We start from the raw sequence: 18,133 nt of genomic DNA, 5'->3' as shown, positions 1-18,133 counted from the left end.
GACAGATGCAGTCCCAGTTTATACATTGTAAAAATGTTTATGCATCAACATCAGCAGATATATACATGAAAAATGTTGAATATCTGCACATCCCTACCAAAAACCGTTCCTATCTGCTGAGCACTGATCAGACAGCATCAAAGTACAAATAACACCAGATATGCTCAGGTGTTTTACTAACAACACGTCATCTGCACACAAGCAGTGCAGGTTGTCACATGTACATCCCCACAGGCCACTGGCCAGAAATATCACCAAGCTCACTGATGTCCTGTGTGCATGACTTGGCCCTCTTCACCTTATATTCTCCGCTTACAGCTTTTAAAAATGATCTGAACATTCAGAATCAGTGTTGAGGACAGTACTGTCAACTAGCCAGCAAAGAGCCTTGAGTATAACTAAGCATTTACAAACCACTTTCAGAAGAGGCTAGGCTGAGAAAAAGGACACTGCATGCACCACTTTGGGCGACGGACCTGAATGAAATGCAATGGAGATACACTGCATGTCCAAAAGTGTACAGGCGCTCCATCAAGTGACACAGGCGTTCAGTGTGGACGGACGGTTTGTCTACTCTCCACAGAAAATAATGTGTGCATATCTGATGCAAGCATGATCAAAAAATACCCACTCACATCAATGTCCCACAGTACTAGTAGAAATGTGGTAGAAATGTGGACCACATGTCGAGTAAATCTAACCAACTGTGGTTTCGGTTTTGTGAGAGACGTGGGAATAAGCCATGCCTGCCTTCACTTCTATGGTGACAGGAAAGGTAAGAACATGTCAAGAGTTGGCAAAAAGCACAATCCACTCTGTCATATAATTTTACTCACTCTAGCCAAACAAACGTGACCCATGTGCGCAGCTCGAGCCCTGCCCGAAACATCACATTTGTTTGGTGAGAGTGAGGTTCCTGTGCATTGGAGCTGACATGCCATGCGGACCCGGACTGCTTTTTTCGGAGTTTGAACGTGTTCGGAATAGTTTCACTTGGAGCTTCGCTGGGCCAACTATGCAGACAGGCCTCCAAAAAGCAGTGAATTATTTATAAACTCATAACATATCATTTCATGTTTAATAAGTAAGTTATACACATTTTCTGCTCATTTTCATTTGTATGTGCACTTGTTAAAAGCACAGACAGCTGCAGCTTGCTACTTCCACCACTCTGCTTGGGCTGAACAGGCCATTTCCATTGAATGATGCTGCACAGAAAACATCTTATACATTCAACACTACTACTTGTTCTTGCATGTAAGCTTTTCTTACATTGAACAACAAGATGAAATAAGGACATTCACGTTCATATTCTCTCACTCTTGTTGCTTTTTATAAAGCAGTGACAATTTTCACTGCATGATTCAGATACAGCTTACTGTAATATTTCTACTGGGGTTACAGTTACAGTTGGTCAGTGTAGTCTTTATAGTCATTAACCTGTACCTAGGCTTTCTAGCTTGCACCCATACACTGCAAAGGCAAGACCCACCCATGATGTGTGCCCTTTCAACCCATAGGTCAGTGACTCATGCTATGTACTAGGGCCGGGCAATATGACAATATTGTACCGATATAGTGATAAACTGTCACAGTACACTTTCCTGAGCATAACATGGATATTGTCAATACTTAAAAAAGTGAACATAATTAGTCCTGTTTAACTGAATTTAGTGCAGTGCAGTGTGTTAAACATGGAATAAAAGTCACTGCAGCTGTAGGTTTATTATTATTACTGCTATTACAGTATTGTTAAATGTGGCACTACAGGTTCCATTTTATTAAATATCAAAAAAAAATATATATATAATATATATATATATATATATATATATATATATATATATATATATATATATATATATATAGTGATGTATGTTGTATTGTAAAAATGTCTTGAAGTAATATCAAATTTACAATCTGTTTTATATTTACAAAAAGTGAAAAGTTAAATATTTGTTTTTTTTTTTTATTTAAAGTTTATTGAGCCACTTTTTTGAGCTCCTTTTTCTTTCTTGAGAGCTATTTAAGTTTTTTTTTTATCTGTTTGAAGCTAACTTTAAAATGTGGTGACAGTTTTATTTTGAAAGGTCTTTTTTTAAATGAAACAAACACCCAACAGACTCTCAGTAACATGTCAAAAACATACGAGGTTTAGGATTAGATTTTGGGTTGAGGTTAAACTCAGGGTTAGGATTAGGGCCAGGGTTAGGGTTAGGTGTTTATGTCAACAATACATCTACTTAATGTAAGTAATGTATCAACAGTACATCTTCAAGATATTTACCTCAATATATTCCGATGCTGCACTACTTCTGTTTCACTGATATGTTATTGATGTGTTACTAATACTCTTGTTAAGAGTTTATTAATCATCTACAAAGAACCACTCCAAATAGTGTTACCTAAAATGTTTTTTTGCAAGGTAATTTTGCCACCTGTACTGTCTAAAGCTCAACGCATTTATTTTTATGATATTCAAATATCCATATAATGTAAGTTGTGAGTAAAAGTTTCACTCTTGTACATTTTCACTCTACAAACACCATATTTGTGGTAAATATCTGCCCCAAATATTGATGATCAGATCGCTCTAAGCGCTGAAAAAAAATATCGGACGACCTCAATCGAAAATCCCGATTTCAAAAGAAACTTTGACTGAGCAGGTGTCCACAAACTTCTGGCCATACGATGTCAATGTAGGTTAAATGCTTGTATGTGCTGGTCTAATCAGCGCTGCGACCCCGAAAGGGTTAAAACGGTAGGCGCGTAAAATGTCTCAGTCAATGAACTGCAAGGCTACTGCATGCTCTCCATTAACACCGAGCTTTTACAGGCAAAAGCGTCTCCATCACGCTACCGCGTACAATCCCTTTATTTATCGGGAGAGAACATTTTAAAAAGCGTGACAAATAACAAGCTAACATCCTTGCAATGCAAGCCGCTAAACTGATTTCCCCTGTCGAGCCCTGCATGCTGCTGTCAGCGGCTGGGAGAGGAGAGCAGAGACAGATGCACCGATTAATCACCGAATAGAGTTTGTAGCCGATCAATCTGATCAGTAACGAGTGGTGAAGGACGCATGAGAGCATGTCGAGCATATGCACGGCTTGTGCCGAGAGATAAAACCTGCAATGTCTGGCACAGGCAGGCTATTATTCCTCGGAGCTGTCGCTTGTGTTCGAGGGCAAGATGCCCCAGAAAAGAGCTGCAAAAAGGTCCAAAATACCCACAGAACGGGCGCCAAATACCTCAGGAGGCACAGCACCGCACGCCGAGGAGCCCAAACGCGCACCATCGACAGAAATGTGCAGTGAAAAGCATTGTTTTCTTTCTGCAATGTTGTTGCAGAGCCACCCACAGCCATTAGCACAGCCTTTAGCATACACACATACGCTCAGTCACAACGGAGTCTGAAGAGCGCTTCAAAAAGCCCGAAACGGGGCTCAAAAGGGGGATATTTCACGAAGCAGACCCCCGCCGAGTGGTAAATAAGAATATGGAGGTAAACAAAAACAAGTCGCCAGCTGAAGGGGAACTGAGGGCCTTGGAGGGACGGAGGAGGAAAAAATACACACAAAAAACACAAGATGGGAGACGGGGCTGAAGTTGGCTTCCTATTCGCCAGCTTCTTGTTCGAATTTTCCCGTTCCACCTTAAATGGTGCAGCAGTTACATTCTAGAGCCCGAGGCGCCAGAATGTAACTGCTGCACCATTTAAGGTGGAACGGGAAAATCCGAACAAGAAGCAGGCGAATAAGGGCAACTACACAGATACAGCCCTCTAAACGGAGGCAGGGGGAGGTAAAGATAAAGAAGTGGGTGTGAAATAAAAAGGGCAGACGTATTTACCTGCCGTGGAACCAGTCCTTACAGGCGTCGCACTCGATCATGAACTGGGTTACGTCGTACGGTAACCTGCAGATGCAATACACGGGCACGGTCGCCATGTTAGATCAGCGTTCACAACAGCAGAGGAGGGAGAGAGAGTGAGTGAAAGAGAGAGAGAGAGAGAAGGGGGGGGGGCAGGAAGGCAAAAAAAGCCTCAATGCAATAGCAGCGAACGCTGGGGAGCTCCTCAGGGCGAGTGTGTATGCATATCCGAGCGGGACGAGGGTCTAGCAGGGGAGTGGTGGAGAGGGTGTGTGTGTGTGTGCTGGGTGAAGGGGGAAGGGGGGCGTATGTTGTGTGTATGTGGGGGTGTGGAGACGTTAGGGAACTTTTTAATGCTGAAGGAAATCACAGTTAAAGCAGCGGGAGGAGCTACACAAATTGCAGGATTTACACGACGCTTGCAGGAGACGTAGCTAACGCTGTGGAGCGACAGATGTATTATCTGAGCAGTAAGAGCTTATTTCCTCGAAAATAACACTCTTATTAGAATAAATACAAAAAACGTTAATAGAATAAGTAGTGATTTTACACAAGTCAGTGTGTACGCTTAACCGTTCCCGCAGCTCTGTTCGTGTCAGTACAGTTAATATTTGTAATATTTGCAGTTATTATTGGTTTGGCTAATCACGAATTCTTAAATCAGCTGGACATAAAATTTAACCATGTGAAATTTAAAGTTTAATCCATGTGATGGCTGGAGAAATCTGGAACTATAGTTTTTTGCTGTATTTGTGTTTATTTTTTATTTATTTTAAAGATATAGAATAAGAATATAAGAATAATAATATTTAAATAATAAATGCTTAAAACGTATACACATTACTGCATATGTGTATGTATAGACGTAATTATATATACGTAACATTGTAATGTGGATATAAATATAATGTGTGTATATATATATATATATATATATATATATATATATTACAATGTTATGTATATATAATTACGTCCATGTATTAGCAATAATAATACGACATATATGTAATTATAATATTATTTATGTATGCATAATATAATGATAATACTTTTTTTTTTAAATTAATTTCGTCTTTCTCAGTGTTTCAGTCATTGATGCAGCTCAGATTTCTTAATTTCTAGTAATTTAAAACTTGTGAGGTCATATGACTAAAATGCACAGTTTATTTTATACATGTAAAACCAAATTTGTTTTATATTACTGAAAACATTGATTCCAAACTTTTTAATTGTAGTGTATATACAATTCTTTGAATAGGATTGGAATTTAAAACTACAGCTTTTTTTTTTTTGCAGTTTGGCTTCATACGCTACTAAAACACTAAATCTATTGACTAGCGCCATGTGTCATGGTGTGTGTATATATATATATATATATATATATATATATATATATATATATATATATATAAATTGTATTTTACTATGTAATGTAACTATTAACAAAGTTTGAATGATACAAGTATTGACAGTAAAGAAAAAGAACCGGTTCTGCTGAGTTAGTGCGCAGAAAAATGAATAGTGTATCCTCCAGTAGGTGGCGCACACCGTCTCTAAAAATATATAATATAAGGCGTGAAGACGAACGGAATGGATATGAGACAAGTAAATAAAGAAGGGCTTTCACTATTGGTTATATTAGTGAACTGGTAGTAAACTGTTGTTTATTATTTTGATCATTAATCACATTTAAAAAAAAAAAAACAAATAATAAAAATAGATTTTGGAATTCTGTTCTTTTTATTTTTGTTGTCTTTTTATTTTACATTTTAATATATTTTTTGTTTATTTGTATTATTTTTATTATTTAGTTTTTTAAAGTCGTTTTGTTATTAATTATATATAGAAATTATATTATAGTATTACGTTTTTGTTATTGTCCTATATATATAGTAGGGCAAAAAATATCTTGTATTGTATTTTGTATATATCTCATATATATTGTATATACACAAAACTGTATTGCTTTTCTAAGAGGGACCAGTAAGCGAATTTACAGTGTGCATTATCATGCAAATCTTCAATTTTAATTTTAACTGATTTTTTTAAAGAAATCCAGGTTTTAAATCAATTAATTATGACAGCACTAAAATAAACATGATGTTAAATGTCCTAAATCATTAAGCCCTAACTCCAATAAAATAGCCCACACACAGAAAAATTATACTAAAAGAATAAAGACTTTTATTAAGCATTGTAAGTTGCATTCAATTTCCTTCAAAATACATCACACCACAATCCATCAACAATCACTCAAACCCAACAGTAGATCATTCTTTTACACCCCATGAGTTAGGAAAAAACTCCGATCAACTTACATTAAGGTAACCTATTTAGTCTTGCGGGCAGGGGAATACACCATATTTCTGATCACTAATGTGCAATGAAAAGCATCAGGAGGATTAGATGGAAAACTTTTTAAGTAATGATTCTCGTTCAGAAGTAGAATAAGCTCCGAAAACACTAAAGTAAACACCGAAAATGATTACAAGTTTACCTGCTTACGCTAAACTCTCAAATGGGAGGGTCATACGTTTCGTTTGTTTCAGGCTAAGAAAAGAGGGGCGTTTGAAGATCAAAGCTTTTTTTTCTTTTTTTTTATCCCCAGACAGATGTTTTTGGTTTTTTTGCTAATATGAATGCAGAAAAAACAGCAACGAAGAACAAGAATGGATACAGAGATGGATGAGTACACCAGGGTTAACAATATTTAAAGTGGCTAGATAACATCTGATACTTTTTTATTTTGAGTAAATGCAACAGAGGTCAATAATCACAAAAATTTAAAGGTTAGCGCAAATCAGTTACTAACAGTTAACACCTTTTATAGGACTATTACTGATTATTAGCCATTTTTAAGATTTTGCAAATGGGCACAGTACTTGTAGAGATGGAAGAAAAAGGACAACATGCATAATAACTACACACTTGTTTTTAACCGTGAAACCATGCAGAAAAGTTGCTGAAACCGTCGTACTAATGTTCTACAATTGATTCAAGAAACCACACGGATAATCGATCACTGGTGCATGGCAATTTCTGACAAAGAAAACACTGGTGTTTTTTCATCGGATCATTCTGCGATTTGTCTGTTTCTTGATGTTTCTTACAACGCTAAAGTATGACACTGATCATTAGAACCTAAAGCTGCAGTATTTATATACTAGTTACTTAATTTCCAAACAATTCTGCACGTTATTTTAATTTTTTTTTTAGCACAAGTAAACCCACAGTGATGACCCAAGTGAGAAATGTATTCTTGCTCTCTCTCTTTTTCTGTTGTGAGTTTTACTTCTTAAAAGGAAAAAAAAAGCATTTACTGTGACACAACACAAATTCAATTACAATGGCAAATATATATATGGTGCCAAGTACTGGTAGAACATCTCAACCTATAAGATACTAAACGACTGCCAAATGAAGGTTTTCTCGGCTTCAGCAATTCAAGAGAACGTAAAATAAAATGTCTGTGTAACCAGTCTTGAAACAGGTAAATATATCAGTGAGGAGGGAGTAGCCTTAACTCCTTATACTGGTATTATTCTCTAAGAAACTGGTATACTTTACGTCTTTATGTAGCTTTTTTATCTTTTTTTTAAACTGAGAAATGTCGTTACTCGCTGTTTTTAACTCGCTGACATCAAAGAGGGATTTCTTTAAAAATTTCATACAGTAAGTCCTCATATTTATCACTTTTCGGAGAGGAAAAAATGTTCACCAACTGCAGGCTTTCCATCTTTCTGGATTTTCCTTAACCCTGAACCTTCCAACATCCTTCGCCCTCTCTATAAAAATAGGTTTACTCTTCTGTTTTTAACACAGAGGCGTCCACAGCTTCGTCTCTGTGGCGCTCGCTGTCCGCATTTAGTGCATTTAAATGAGGATTAATATTGCACATTTTAGAGTCGTTGCTAAAGGCACTTTCCGGTTGGTGGGGACCCCTGCTGTCCACTTTGTTTCCATTCACTTGTTCCGCCTCACGGACCTCCAGCCCGTTCTCGGCCGCCGCTGACCCCTCGGAGGACGTTTTGCTCTCCACCTTCGGCTTCTTTCGCTCTTTCACCACCTCGCTGGCAGACGCAGCATACGCAGGCTTAATCTGGAAAAGATGAGGTCCTTTTTAAAAGTCTGGTTACTTAAGACGAAAAATCAAACATTCACAATTTCCACCCTTATCCTGTTAGTACTGTGCAAACTGTGTGCCTAAATCAGACCCACCAGAATTTTGCGGCCATTTTTTGTAATTGTTGTAGACTAAAATGTTTGACTCTGCAGCAGTATTGAAAATTTATAATGAATGTGAGATTTATTTAACTTGTTTTAAATTTCAATTAGTTTTTGTCAAAGCAAATAGGAAATTAAGCGTACCTCTCGGAACCAAGAACACGAAAATATAAGTCTCAAAAAGAGCATTTTTTAAAAGTTTTACATCAGTTATGTAATGAGGGTAGCACGGCGCCCTCACAGCAAAAAGGGCCTGGGTTCGATTCCCTGGTTGGGCGTCCAGGGTCCTTTCTGTGTGCATGTTCTCCCTGTGTCTGTGTAGGTTTCCTACGGGTGCTCTGGTTTCCTCCCACAGTCCAAAGACATGCAGTCAGGCCAACTGGACATGCTAAATTGCCCCTAGGTGTGAGTGTGTGTGTGTGTGTGTATATGTCTGTCTGTCTGCCCTGTGATGGACCTGTCCAGGGTGTTTTCTGCCTTCCACCAATGACTGTTGGGATAGGGTCCAGCACCCCCTCACAGCCCAGAAGGATAAGCGGCACAGATAGTGTGTGTGTGTGATGTAATGAAAATTGGCTACAATAAAAATGTACGGATAAATCATCCACATATACACTCTGCAAACAGAACATGTTGTCTACATAAACTTAGAAATGTCTAGGATATCTGAGGAAATGTATTGAAATTAGAGCTTCCAGTAGTGCTGAGACTCTGAACTAATTTAAACCCAGCAGCTAATGTTTATCTTGAAGCCTTATCTGCAATTTGGTCCATTTTTATAAACAACAGTATGCCATTCAGTGTCAAAAAACACATAAGCAAGACTATGTGACACTAATTAACAACTCAACACAGTTAGAGGCAAGTGATGATGGTGATTTGCACGTTGCTAATTAGCAGCTATCAGCTTTTATTACTTCTTAGCTACATTAGCCTTGTAGCTCAAGTGCAAAGCTATAGTGACTTCAGACACAAAACTTGTCTTAGCTGTTTGACTGCAATGGGATAAGGGGGGAAAACTATGTGCATGCGATTTTTAATCAAACTGTGTTGAAAGTGTTGAAAGGGTCTAACAGATTTCTTAAGTTGTGTCGTCATTCTGTAGTCAGCATCATGACCATAGTAGGCAGTCTGGGCCTAAGCTGGGTTTTTGTTTTGCTAAACAAAAATGTTCTAAAGCCAATATGTTATGCCATACTTAAATTTTTCCTCCAAATATCACTTGCTCTTATGAGCTTTTTTGGAGTCTAAATACAAATAATACAACATGCAAGCTAACATTAAACTGACATAACAAGCTTGACTACTGCAACTCGCTCTTGGCTGGTCTTCCTCTGCGGGCCATCAGGCCCCTGCAACTCATCCAGAATGCAGCAGTGTGGTTCGTCTTTAACCATCACTCATGTCACTCCACTGCTGTGCTCCCTTCACTGGCTTCCTGAAGTTGCCCACATCAGATTTAAAATCCTGATGCTTGCCTACAAAGCCAAAAACGGACCAGCCCCTCCCTACCTAATGGCAATGGTTAACACTCAAACTGTTCCTCGAGTCCTTTGAGCTTCAAGTACAGCTCGGCTTGACTTGCCATTCTTTAAGACGCATGGAAGACAAGCATCATGACTTTTCTGTCCTGGCACCCAGGTGGTGGAACGAACTTCCACTGGCAGTCCAAACACCTGACTCTCTTGCGGTCTTCAAACGCAGACTGAAGACACACCTCTTTGTACAGCACTGAAGTGAGCACTAAGTATTTATTGAAATGTATAGTACTGCACTATGTCTAATTCTGTTTGTTTTTCTCTAGGAATCAACATGGGCTTTTGTTTCCAGCAATATCTGAGCTCAGGAGTAGCTTTTACTCTAACCTATTTGTACTTAGCTAAGATACTTTCTCTGAGTTGACAACAAAGCACTTCTGTAAGTTGCTCTGGATAAAAGCGTCTGTGAAATGCTATAAATTTAGAATGTAAAATAACACTGGTGATTTAACAAAATACTTTGGTACTTTTAATTAGCACAATATTTTCCTATTAAAAACTGCTATTATCGATTATATTGCCCCCTTAACCAGCGGACCACTTCATGTCAGTGGTGTTCCTTGATGGCAGTCACCTCTTTCAGCAAGTAACGTACCCGGCCACACTGCACATATTTTTTTAGGAATGGTTTGAGAAACATAACAAAGCGTTCCAGGTGTTGCCTCCAGATTCCCCAGATCGAGCATCTGTTGGATGTGCTGGTACAAGAAGTTCGATCTGCAGTGGCCCCACCTCAAAACTTAACTTGTAAAGTCCATGCCTCGTGGGTCGGAGCTGTTTTGGCGACACACGGAGGACCAACAGCATATTAAGCAAGTGATAATATGGGCATGACGCTGAGTACGGAACGATGACACAACTTCTGAGGTCCAATACTTCACATTATGAGCATGTATGATAGCCACAGACCAGAAACGGATTTGAACATTTGGTGAATTTCTTACAGAGCGTGAACATGAAGCACTGAATTATGGGAGCAGAATAAAGACTAGAGTAACTAACCTGGTATGATCCCTGACTCTTGAAACCTCTCCCATGATATCTGGCTCCTCGGCCAAAGGTCCTTATAACAGGGGTGGAAATCACACCTCTTGGTCGTCTACTCAAAAGACAAAGAATGCTTCAAGCTCACCAAAGACATTCACAAACCCATTGTTAAAGTGTATTAAAATGTATGAAATATTCAGTAACTACTATGAAAGTAATTACTATAACTAATGTAGATATGAGAGTGAAGAACTGAAGAGGACCCACATTTTTATCATTCAAACTTGAATGATAAACTCTGACTCACCCTCTGGTTGGTCCACCAACTGACACCACCTGAATGGGAAAGGAGCCTCGCCCCCGTCCTCGCCGAGCGCCTGCCCACTGACCCACCACTGTGCCAGCTATCTCCAGCTTACCACCCTGAGATGGCATGGGCTGGAGTCCTACTTCCAAAAACACACAAACAATTCAGCAGTTCAGGACGATTAGTGAATAATGTTGATGACAGTGATGATTAAAAAAATGTCAACATGATTACTGAACGTGAGCCAAAGTTGCAGGAACAGCTCAAAATGTGCCTTGACATGACTGCAATATGCATCCACAATGCATAAAAAGACAGTAAACTGTACAGAGGATCACCTACTGACACACATGCTTTAAAAGGCGCAGTGCAATTATGGAGCCGTTAACAAGCTCAAGTCAAAAGTCTAAGAGGGATAGCGGTGTTAATACATGAAGTTCTTTACATGTCTAAAAATTCACTTATGCTTACATTTGGGAATACTAGTGTCTTCCTTGGATTTCATAAATCAATACATGAACAACAAGCTTTTTAACCAGACGTTAGTAAGCATCGTCACAGGGGGCTGTAACTCGGTTAACCACCACTGGACACAGGCCTACTATAAATGACATATTTTATTTTATCTATAATGTAACACTTCTGTGTTTGAGCATTTATTACAGCATAATAACAGCAGCACAATCATATTAACTTGCTATTAGCACTGTGCTGCCTTTTATTTCAGGAAAACACACATGCACAAACACATTTGTACACAAACACACACTTAAAAACTATGAATGAAGAGAAATCTTAACTGCTTTTTACTCACTTTAACACGTTTGTATGAAATACACTTACCAGGCATGGCCCTTCCTCGGCCTGGTGGAGGGGGAAGTGGTGGAGGTGGGTAGAAGGTGCCATTGGGGGGGTAGAAGGGCATGGCATGTGGAGGTGGTGGTGGGAAGGGGAGGGGAGGTGGCCGTGAAAAGTTCAAACCCTCCAAGATACTCTGACGCATCTTCTCCACCTTAGCAACCTGCTCAGCCTACAGACAACAGAGGAAGACAGGAAAAAAAGCTTTAGCACCTCCACAGCTCATACTGCAGAACCACGACGATGCCCAGTTTAAAAAACACCCTCTAACACACCTTAGCTAATGAATGTCATGCTAAGTAGCTGATGAGCTGAATCAGACACCACTTATTACACAGGACCAACAGTACTACCTATCAATATACTGTATTTTGTTTATTGTTTATTTAAAGTGATGATTTAGTCAAGTGTACACAATTTTCCCTTTACTACAAGTGTAGTCAATCAAGCTATGATTTGTTTGCTGTCCGGAATATTTTGGTGAAAAATTTAAATTATACAAATTTCCACTTACCACAGACGTAGCTGATCGGCTAAGGCAAGTTAGGGGTTCAAATTCTGCTTCTTTAATTTAGTGCTGGGAAAAAAATCTTTTCTGTAAATACATCCTCAAAACGTCTCTGAATTTGTTCAAACCACATCCAGGTCTTCATTGAGGTCATACAGACTTGTTGATGTGGTTTAGGATGCTGTAAGGTAGGCAATGTGCAGCTGAATGCTGGGAGCAGCCGTTTTAGTCAGCTGTTGTGCCAAATTCTGACTCACCTGCAGGCTCCAACTCCCCCTTGCGTGTGCCCACATTGTATATACATAAGGATGCTTGATCACGATTACATTTTCTGTTGTTTCTATTTGCAAACATCTTCAGTTATAAAAATTCAAAGTGAACGATTATTTAGAAATAAAAACAACAGACACTTCAATAATTTGTAGTATCTCTATGCCTGTGTGACATGCGCACAGGAAAAGAGAAGGCAGAATTTGGCACAACACCTTTTGTCAGCAATGGCTGTGGATGGATGTGGTTTGAGCGGGTTGAGAGAAGGTTTGAAGATGTATTCATGAAAAATTGATTTGGATGATTATTGCCTTCTAGTCTTTGTTAGCAATGTTAGCCTTGTAGCTCCAGCACAAATCCTCCAAATTTTGTAAATGTGATTTTTGATGAACTGCTGCCTTACTGAACTATTCCTTTACCAATTAACAGAAGCTTATTCTCCACCAATTAGCACTGTGCAAACTGCATTCCTAAATCATCACACACTTGCCTCAAACTGCAAGTACAAAATACAAACAAACTTTATGGCAGCTACCAGAGATGTTCCCAAGTCGTTGAGAGCCGTGTCTCGAGTCTGAGGTGCAAGTCTCAAGTCTTTAGTAAAGAGTTTCAGTCTCATTAGCTAAGATTCAACACGGCTCTAAATAACAAGCCTTTCATCACAGAAAAACTTTGTGTGATGGACAGAACTGAAGCGCTACACAAAGTAAATACAGTGCTTAGAATAAAGAAGCAAACAACTTGAAATGGCTGGTTAGTCTGTAGTGTATATTTTCTAGCTAAATTTGGTCAAATAAGATATTTTAGCTAGCATTAGCTTTCCAAATTTCCTTGCTAAGGTCAAATATAATTAATAATGTACTCTATTTTTGCCAAGTCTTCTTATATGTCTTGTTTGGAATTGAGATTACTTGGAATTGCGACTCTTGGAATCAACTCCACTCATTCTCATCGTTTACAATCAGAATCGAAGGCAACTCCAAAATTTCTAACAAACAGCCCTACAGGCTAACAATTCAATGAACTGGAGCACTATGCCAAGGATGCATTGTTAAGGATGAGAAGGCAGAGGCTCTAGTATGGCTTTTTCACTAACTAGTCTGACTACTCTAGCTAATGTTAGCAAAGTCTTAAAACAGTGAAAAGATATTTCTCTGACAAAATTACATTTCTCACATCGTACACTTAGGAGGCCTGGCATAAAAGATGATGATTCTCGAGTCTGCATTCAACGTTGTAGCAGTTAGTTTTTAACTAGTTTTTAAATGTATTCTTCTGTGTGCTGCTAAATTTTTTGCATTTTTAGTTTCCGAACACCAGGGCTACCACCTAAAAATAGCCTACATGAATATCACAATTAGTCAGAATGCACAAGTATATTGTTCATAATACTGTTACCTGAATCTATTGCTAGTTTTGTCTCTTGTCCTTTAAACTGCATTTACTCCATGTAGCTTTTAATACTGTCCTTCAGACTCAGGTTTTTAAAATAATGAAAAAAAGCTCATTATTTGAAGCCGTATCAAATCTGACACTGCAGGAAGCTGCAAAAAAGACAACAGCATTAAAATAATTACTGCTGTTTACTTTTTTGGATTTAACAACCCACGGGAGCTTTTCCCATAACCTGCTCCAGGGCCAGAGTGAGTTTAACTTCCCTGCGGCACTGGGATAATCCTGACATTTTATCATGGAAGTTATGCCACTTATTAAACAAAAACCTGAGAGTGCCAACAGTGTTTTACATTGCTGAGTCCCCACCTCTGGCTGCTACAATGGTTTTTAGTTAGGAGAGGTACTTTTGTCTATTTCTAGAGATAACAGTCCATAAGCATAGTACATAAGCAAGTCTTTTTGAGGTAACTTAGCTCAGAATAGTTTGAGGCAAGCGTGTGATGATTTAGGCATGCAGTTTGCACAATGCTAATTGGTGAGGCCAAAACCATCACTTCAAGATAAGCTAAAAGCTAAGTGCTCCAGACGAAGGCAGTGAGTAGCCGCTGAAGTAACTGTACCTGACCATCACAGAGGTCAATGAGCGGAGCTTTGTCCCGGGTGGCTCTGATCAGTTTGCTCTGCAGCAGCTTGCCATCGAAATACATCCATGGACAGCAGTGCTCCCAGGGAATGGGCTGGCCGCACACATCGTTGGCAAACAGGGCCATGTCCACTCCACTCATGAAGAGAGCAGCCAGCTGGACACCGCGGGGGTCCAGGTTATCGATCTAGAGATGACATACACAGAACCGGTTACGGCCGCACTGGAGCAGAGGAGCTGAGCTCAGCACAGCCAATGAAAAAGAGCACCCCCCCCAGGCAGCAGCGAAGCACGAAGCAAGCAGGGGAGCACGCAGCAGCAAAGCAAGAGCCAGCGCAGCCAACACATACAGCTAAAGAGAGCAGCCTACACACAGCCAGCCACACACAGGCCGACACGAAGCTACAGAGCCAACACACACACACACAAACAATAGGGTTGGGCGATATTCATTATTCAAAGTCATATATTCAAATGTTTTTTTTAAATATCCTAGTAGACAATGTTATTGTTCATATTAGTCATAAATAATAAACAAAGTCCATTAGTCTTTGACAATGTCCATGAACCCTATAAGACTAAGCCAAGAAGTGGCCACCTGGACATATCTCATTATTTTTAACTCTAAAGTAGTGATACACTCTCTATGAATATTCAGTATCATCTGATTCAGCACAAACTCAGCCTTTTCAGTTACTGAATGTAAATAATAAATGTGAAAGACAAAAACGGTGTGCAAAGGCAAAAAAATACAAATAGTGTTTTTTTTTGTTTTGTTTTGTTTTTTTATCGACAATTTGAGCTCCTGAATTCTTCTCAGGAGGGGTTTGTAATTTATTCTTATTGGTGAGGTGAGGGACTCTTTTGACCAATAACCGACCATTATTAGTCAGTGATTAATTATAAATGACAAACATAAAGCCAGGGACACGACCCATGAAAACGTCAAACACAGCACTGCAAAAATGCAGCCTAACATCAGAGATATGACTAATTTCACAGCTTTTAAGCTTTTTGTCTTAAGGATAACTACATATGCTAACCATTATCTACTCAACATGGCATGTAAAAACAGTCAATTGTAGCCTACCTTAGCACTGTGTCATGTGGCTAAATATTCTAGTTGCAAAAGCCCTGTGAACTATATTTAGGATGACTTAATCTCTGCTAAATCCCTTTACCAGTGGCTCTGGCGCTATTGATTAAAATTAAATGGAGTCAAGGAGAAAAACTGGAGTTGTGCGTCACTAAGAAAGGCTAATTGGCTAATTGGTTAATCACTGACATCCCTAATTGTTATCCAGCTGCACAGGAACACATCACACTCTGACAATTTTCAGATGTCTCCGGCCTCCACATTGCTGGCCTTTAAAGTCATAATTTAAATGTCTGAAAACATTTCAGAAGCTGAGATGGACCTGCTAGTGCGTTGCAATGCACTAACTATGTCAGCAATCACACTATGAAGCGTGATGTGGGAGGAGTCTCTAAATCTAAGTACCTGCTTTGATTGGATCTGCTGATTGAGGTATTTAATCCTCTGATTGGCTACCAAGCAAAGGCAAACAAAACAAAAAAATCATTCTATACTGATCTAATGAACAGGAACGAGATGACTCTGCAGATGCAGTGTGGATCTGTCCTGTGATTTCACAGGAAAACAGAAAACAGTATATGGTATATTGTCATTGTCATAAAGCTCTGCTTCTCTAGTTTATAGAGGAATTTGACGTTTGGTGAACCGTGCAACACAAATCTTACAGGGCCGAGTGTGTTGCTTAGGTATAGGGCGCGGGAATGGATGTCATGTTGTGTTGCACTAGGGGATCGTTCCGCCAGGGCTCATTCTTTGTTTACCTGCTGCAAATACTCACACTGCAAGAGTTTAAAGTAATTGCTGTTTTATGTTTTTTTTCAGGTTTGTCATTCTTCATATTGAATTAAATAAAATTGGAGCAAATCTTAACCAGCTCTAAAGGGGTATCAAACAACTATATAACTGACGGTCTGGATCCACATACACATACAAATCCCAAACAAAGAGTAGGGATCTGGACATGCTAACATTAACAGCTCTTCCATTCACAGATTTGTTCTTGGCTCAAATCTTACACGTACACTAAAGAGGGAGTCAATCTAAAGTCTTTAAGAGAAACAGACAAGTAAACGATTATCATCTGACATCTCAGCTAACGTCATTAGCCCAGTCACAGCTTAACTTACTTCACATGGCACTTTTTAGATGGAAAACAGCACATTTTGAGGGGTAAAACATGAGGTTTGTTGATCGGTAGTGGTAGTATCACTGCACACCTTACCATAATGCTGAGATTTTCTTCCTACTCACCAAAATCTTATTCCAATTTTCTGTTCCATCTTAAATGGTGCAGTATTTCGTCCTGTCATCCATGAGCAGTTTGTGAAGAGTTAGTTAGCTTTCAAACGTGATAAATTCAGTAAAGTTTTATTCCATTAAATCTATAGGATTTCATCTATGAAATAAGCTTGTGCTTGATTTTTCATCTCTGCAAATGTATTTAGTGAGACCATAAGCAGGTAGAACATGTGGGGTTTTTCAACTATTCTAAACCAGCTTAGACTGATGAACGCTGCCACAATGGCAGATCATCCATAAAACACCACATTACGACATCACATTCCTAAGCCCTATGCATGTAACTAGTTTAACAAGAGTTGACAGAGTACACAGTGTACAGTGTACTTCATTTGTGTTCATGGGTGGAGTACTGTCTTTTGTGTGTTGTTGCCTATGATTACAAATCAGTGTGGGGCAAAATAATTTTTCACTTAGAGCTGCAAAGCCCTGGTAAGAAGAAACCACAGAAGGTGTTATGGTAGTCTTTAAGTCTAATCAGGCCCTTTTAAAATTCTGCATTTTATAATCTTGCCACATGGCGGCGCTGAATAGATTCTTGCAACATCCGCTGATGTCGAAATGTACTGAGCACAGTCTACCTTTGAGAGAAACATTCTCTTCTGTGTGAAAACCATCTCCTTTGTAGTGAATCCTGAGTTTGTGCATTCCTTCCATCTCCCAAGTTTGTGCTTGGTGCTTTTTAGAAATGCTCTGATAATGGTTGGACTGTTGAATATGCACACGTAATTGCTAGGGTCTGCCCAATAAGTACATGGCCAATACCAATACTATTAGATAACCAATCATTTTGGCTGATATCATTTTATATTTAGATTTTAGATTTTAATTTTATACTCAAGCAAACAGTGCTTTACTGACATATTTGATTGTCAGTTCTCACCTGTCACACTTCTTAAAATCAAATAAACAGAATCCCACAGTCTCAAATAATATAAGCATTGCAGTCCTACAGTTTAAGAAAGAGCTCTTCATAATGGGTGGTTTTTGCCTACTGTCGAGAAGTTGTGAGTTCAAATCCTGACAGTACTGTCATGAAAAATAAGTCACACATTATCAGCAATATTTTCGCTGACACTGATAAAACTGCGGGATGTCAAAAATGGTCGATATTATCAGCCAGCCAATATTT

General features: G+C 38.9%; 2 protein-coding genes across 5 annotated transcripts in view; both read right to left on the bottom strand.

Annotated features, from left to right (window-relative positions):
• Positions 1 to 3,973, bottom strand: part of phf2 (PHD finger protein 2) — a 64,404-nt gene extending 60,431 nt beyond the window's left edge. For all 3 annotated transcript variants that reach the window (XM_036559024.1, XM_036559025.1, XM_036559027.1), the window contains exon 1: positions 3,853 to 3,973. In XM_036559024.1, the coding sequence (XP_036414917.1) occupies positions 3,853 to 3,950 (98 nt within the window). In that variant the 5' untranslated portion in view covers positions 3,951 to 3,973. The remainder of the gene's footprint in view (positions 1 to 3,852) is intronic.
• A 2,064-nt stretch (positions 3,974 to 6,037) lies between these two features.
• Positions 6,038 to 18,133, bottom strand: part of LOC118799250 (constitutive coactivator of PPAR-gamma-like protein 1 homolog) — a 35,162-nt gene continuing 23,066 nt past the window's right edge. The window contains exons 13-17 of one of the 2 annotated variants that reach the window (XM_036558976.1): positions 14,584 to 14,793; positions 11,776 to 11,962; positions 10,933 to 11,074; positions 10,641 to 10,737; positions 6,038 to 7,975 (exon numbers count right to left, since the gene is read on the bottom strand). In XM_036558976.1, the coding sequence (XP_036414869.1) occupies positions 7,676 to 7,975; positions 10,641 to 10,737; positions 10,933 to 11,074; positions 11,776 to 11,962; positions 14,584 to 14,793 (936 nt within the window). In that variant the 3' untranslated portion in view covers positions 6,038 to 7,675. The remainder of the gene's footprint in view (positions 7,976 to 10,640; positions 10,738 to 10,932; positions 11,075 to 11,775; positions 11,963 to 14,583; positions 14,794 to 18,133) is intronic. The other variant, XM_036558977.1, reaches the window with a different exon arrangement.

Source organism: Colossoma macropomum, unplaced genomic scaffold (genome assembly GCF_904425465.1).
Source record: "Colossoma macropomum unplaced genomic scaffold, Colossoma_macropomum, whole genome shotgun sequence".
Lineage (NCBI taxonomy): Eukaryota > Metazoa > Chordata > Actinopteri > Characiformes > Serrasalmidae > Colossoma > Colossoma macropomum.
The sequence above is the reverse complement of the archived record's forward strand: the minus strand, read 5'-3'. Positions and strand labels throughout refer to the sequence as shown.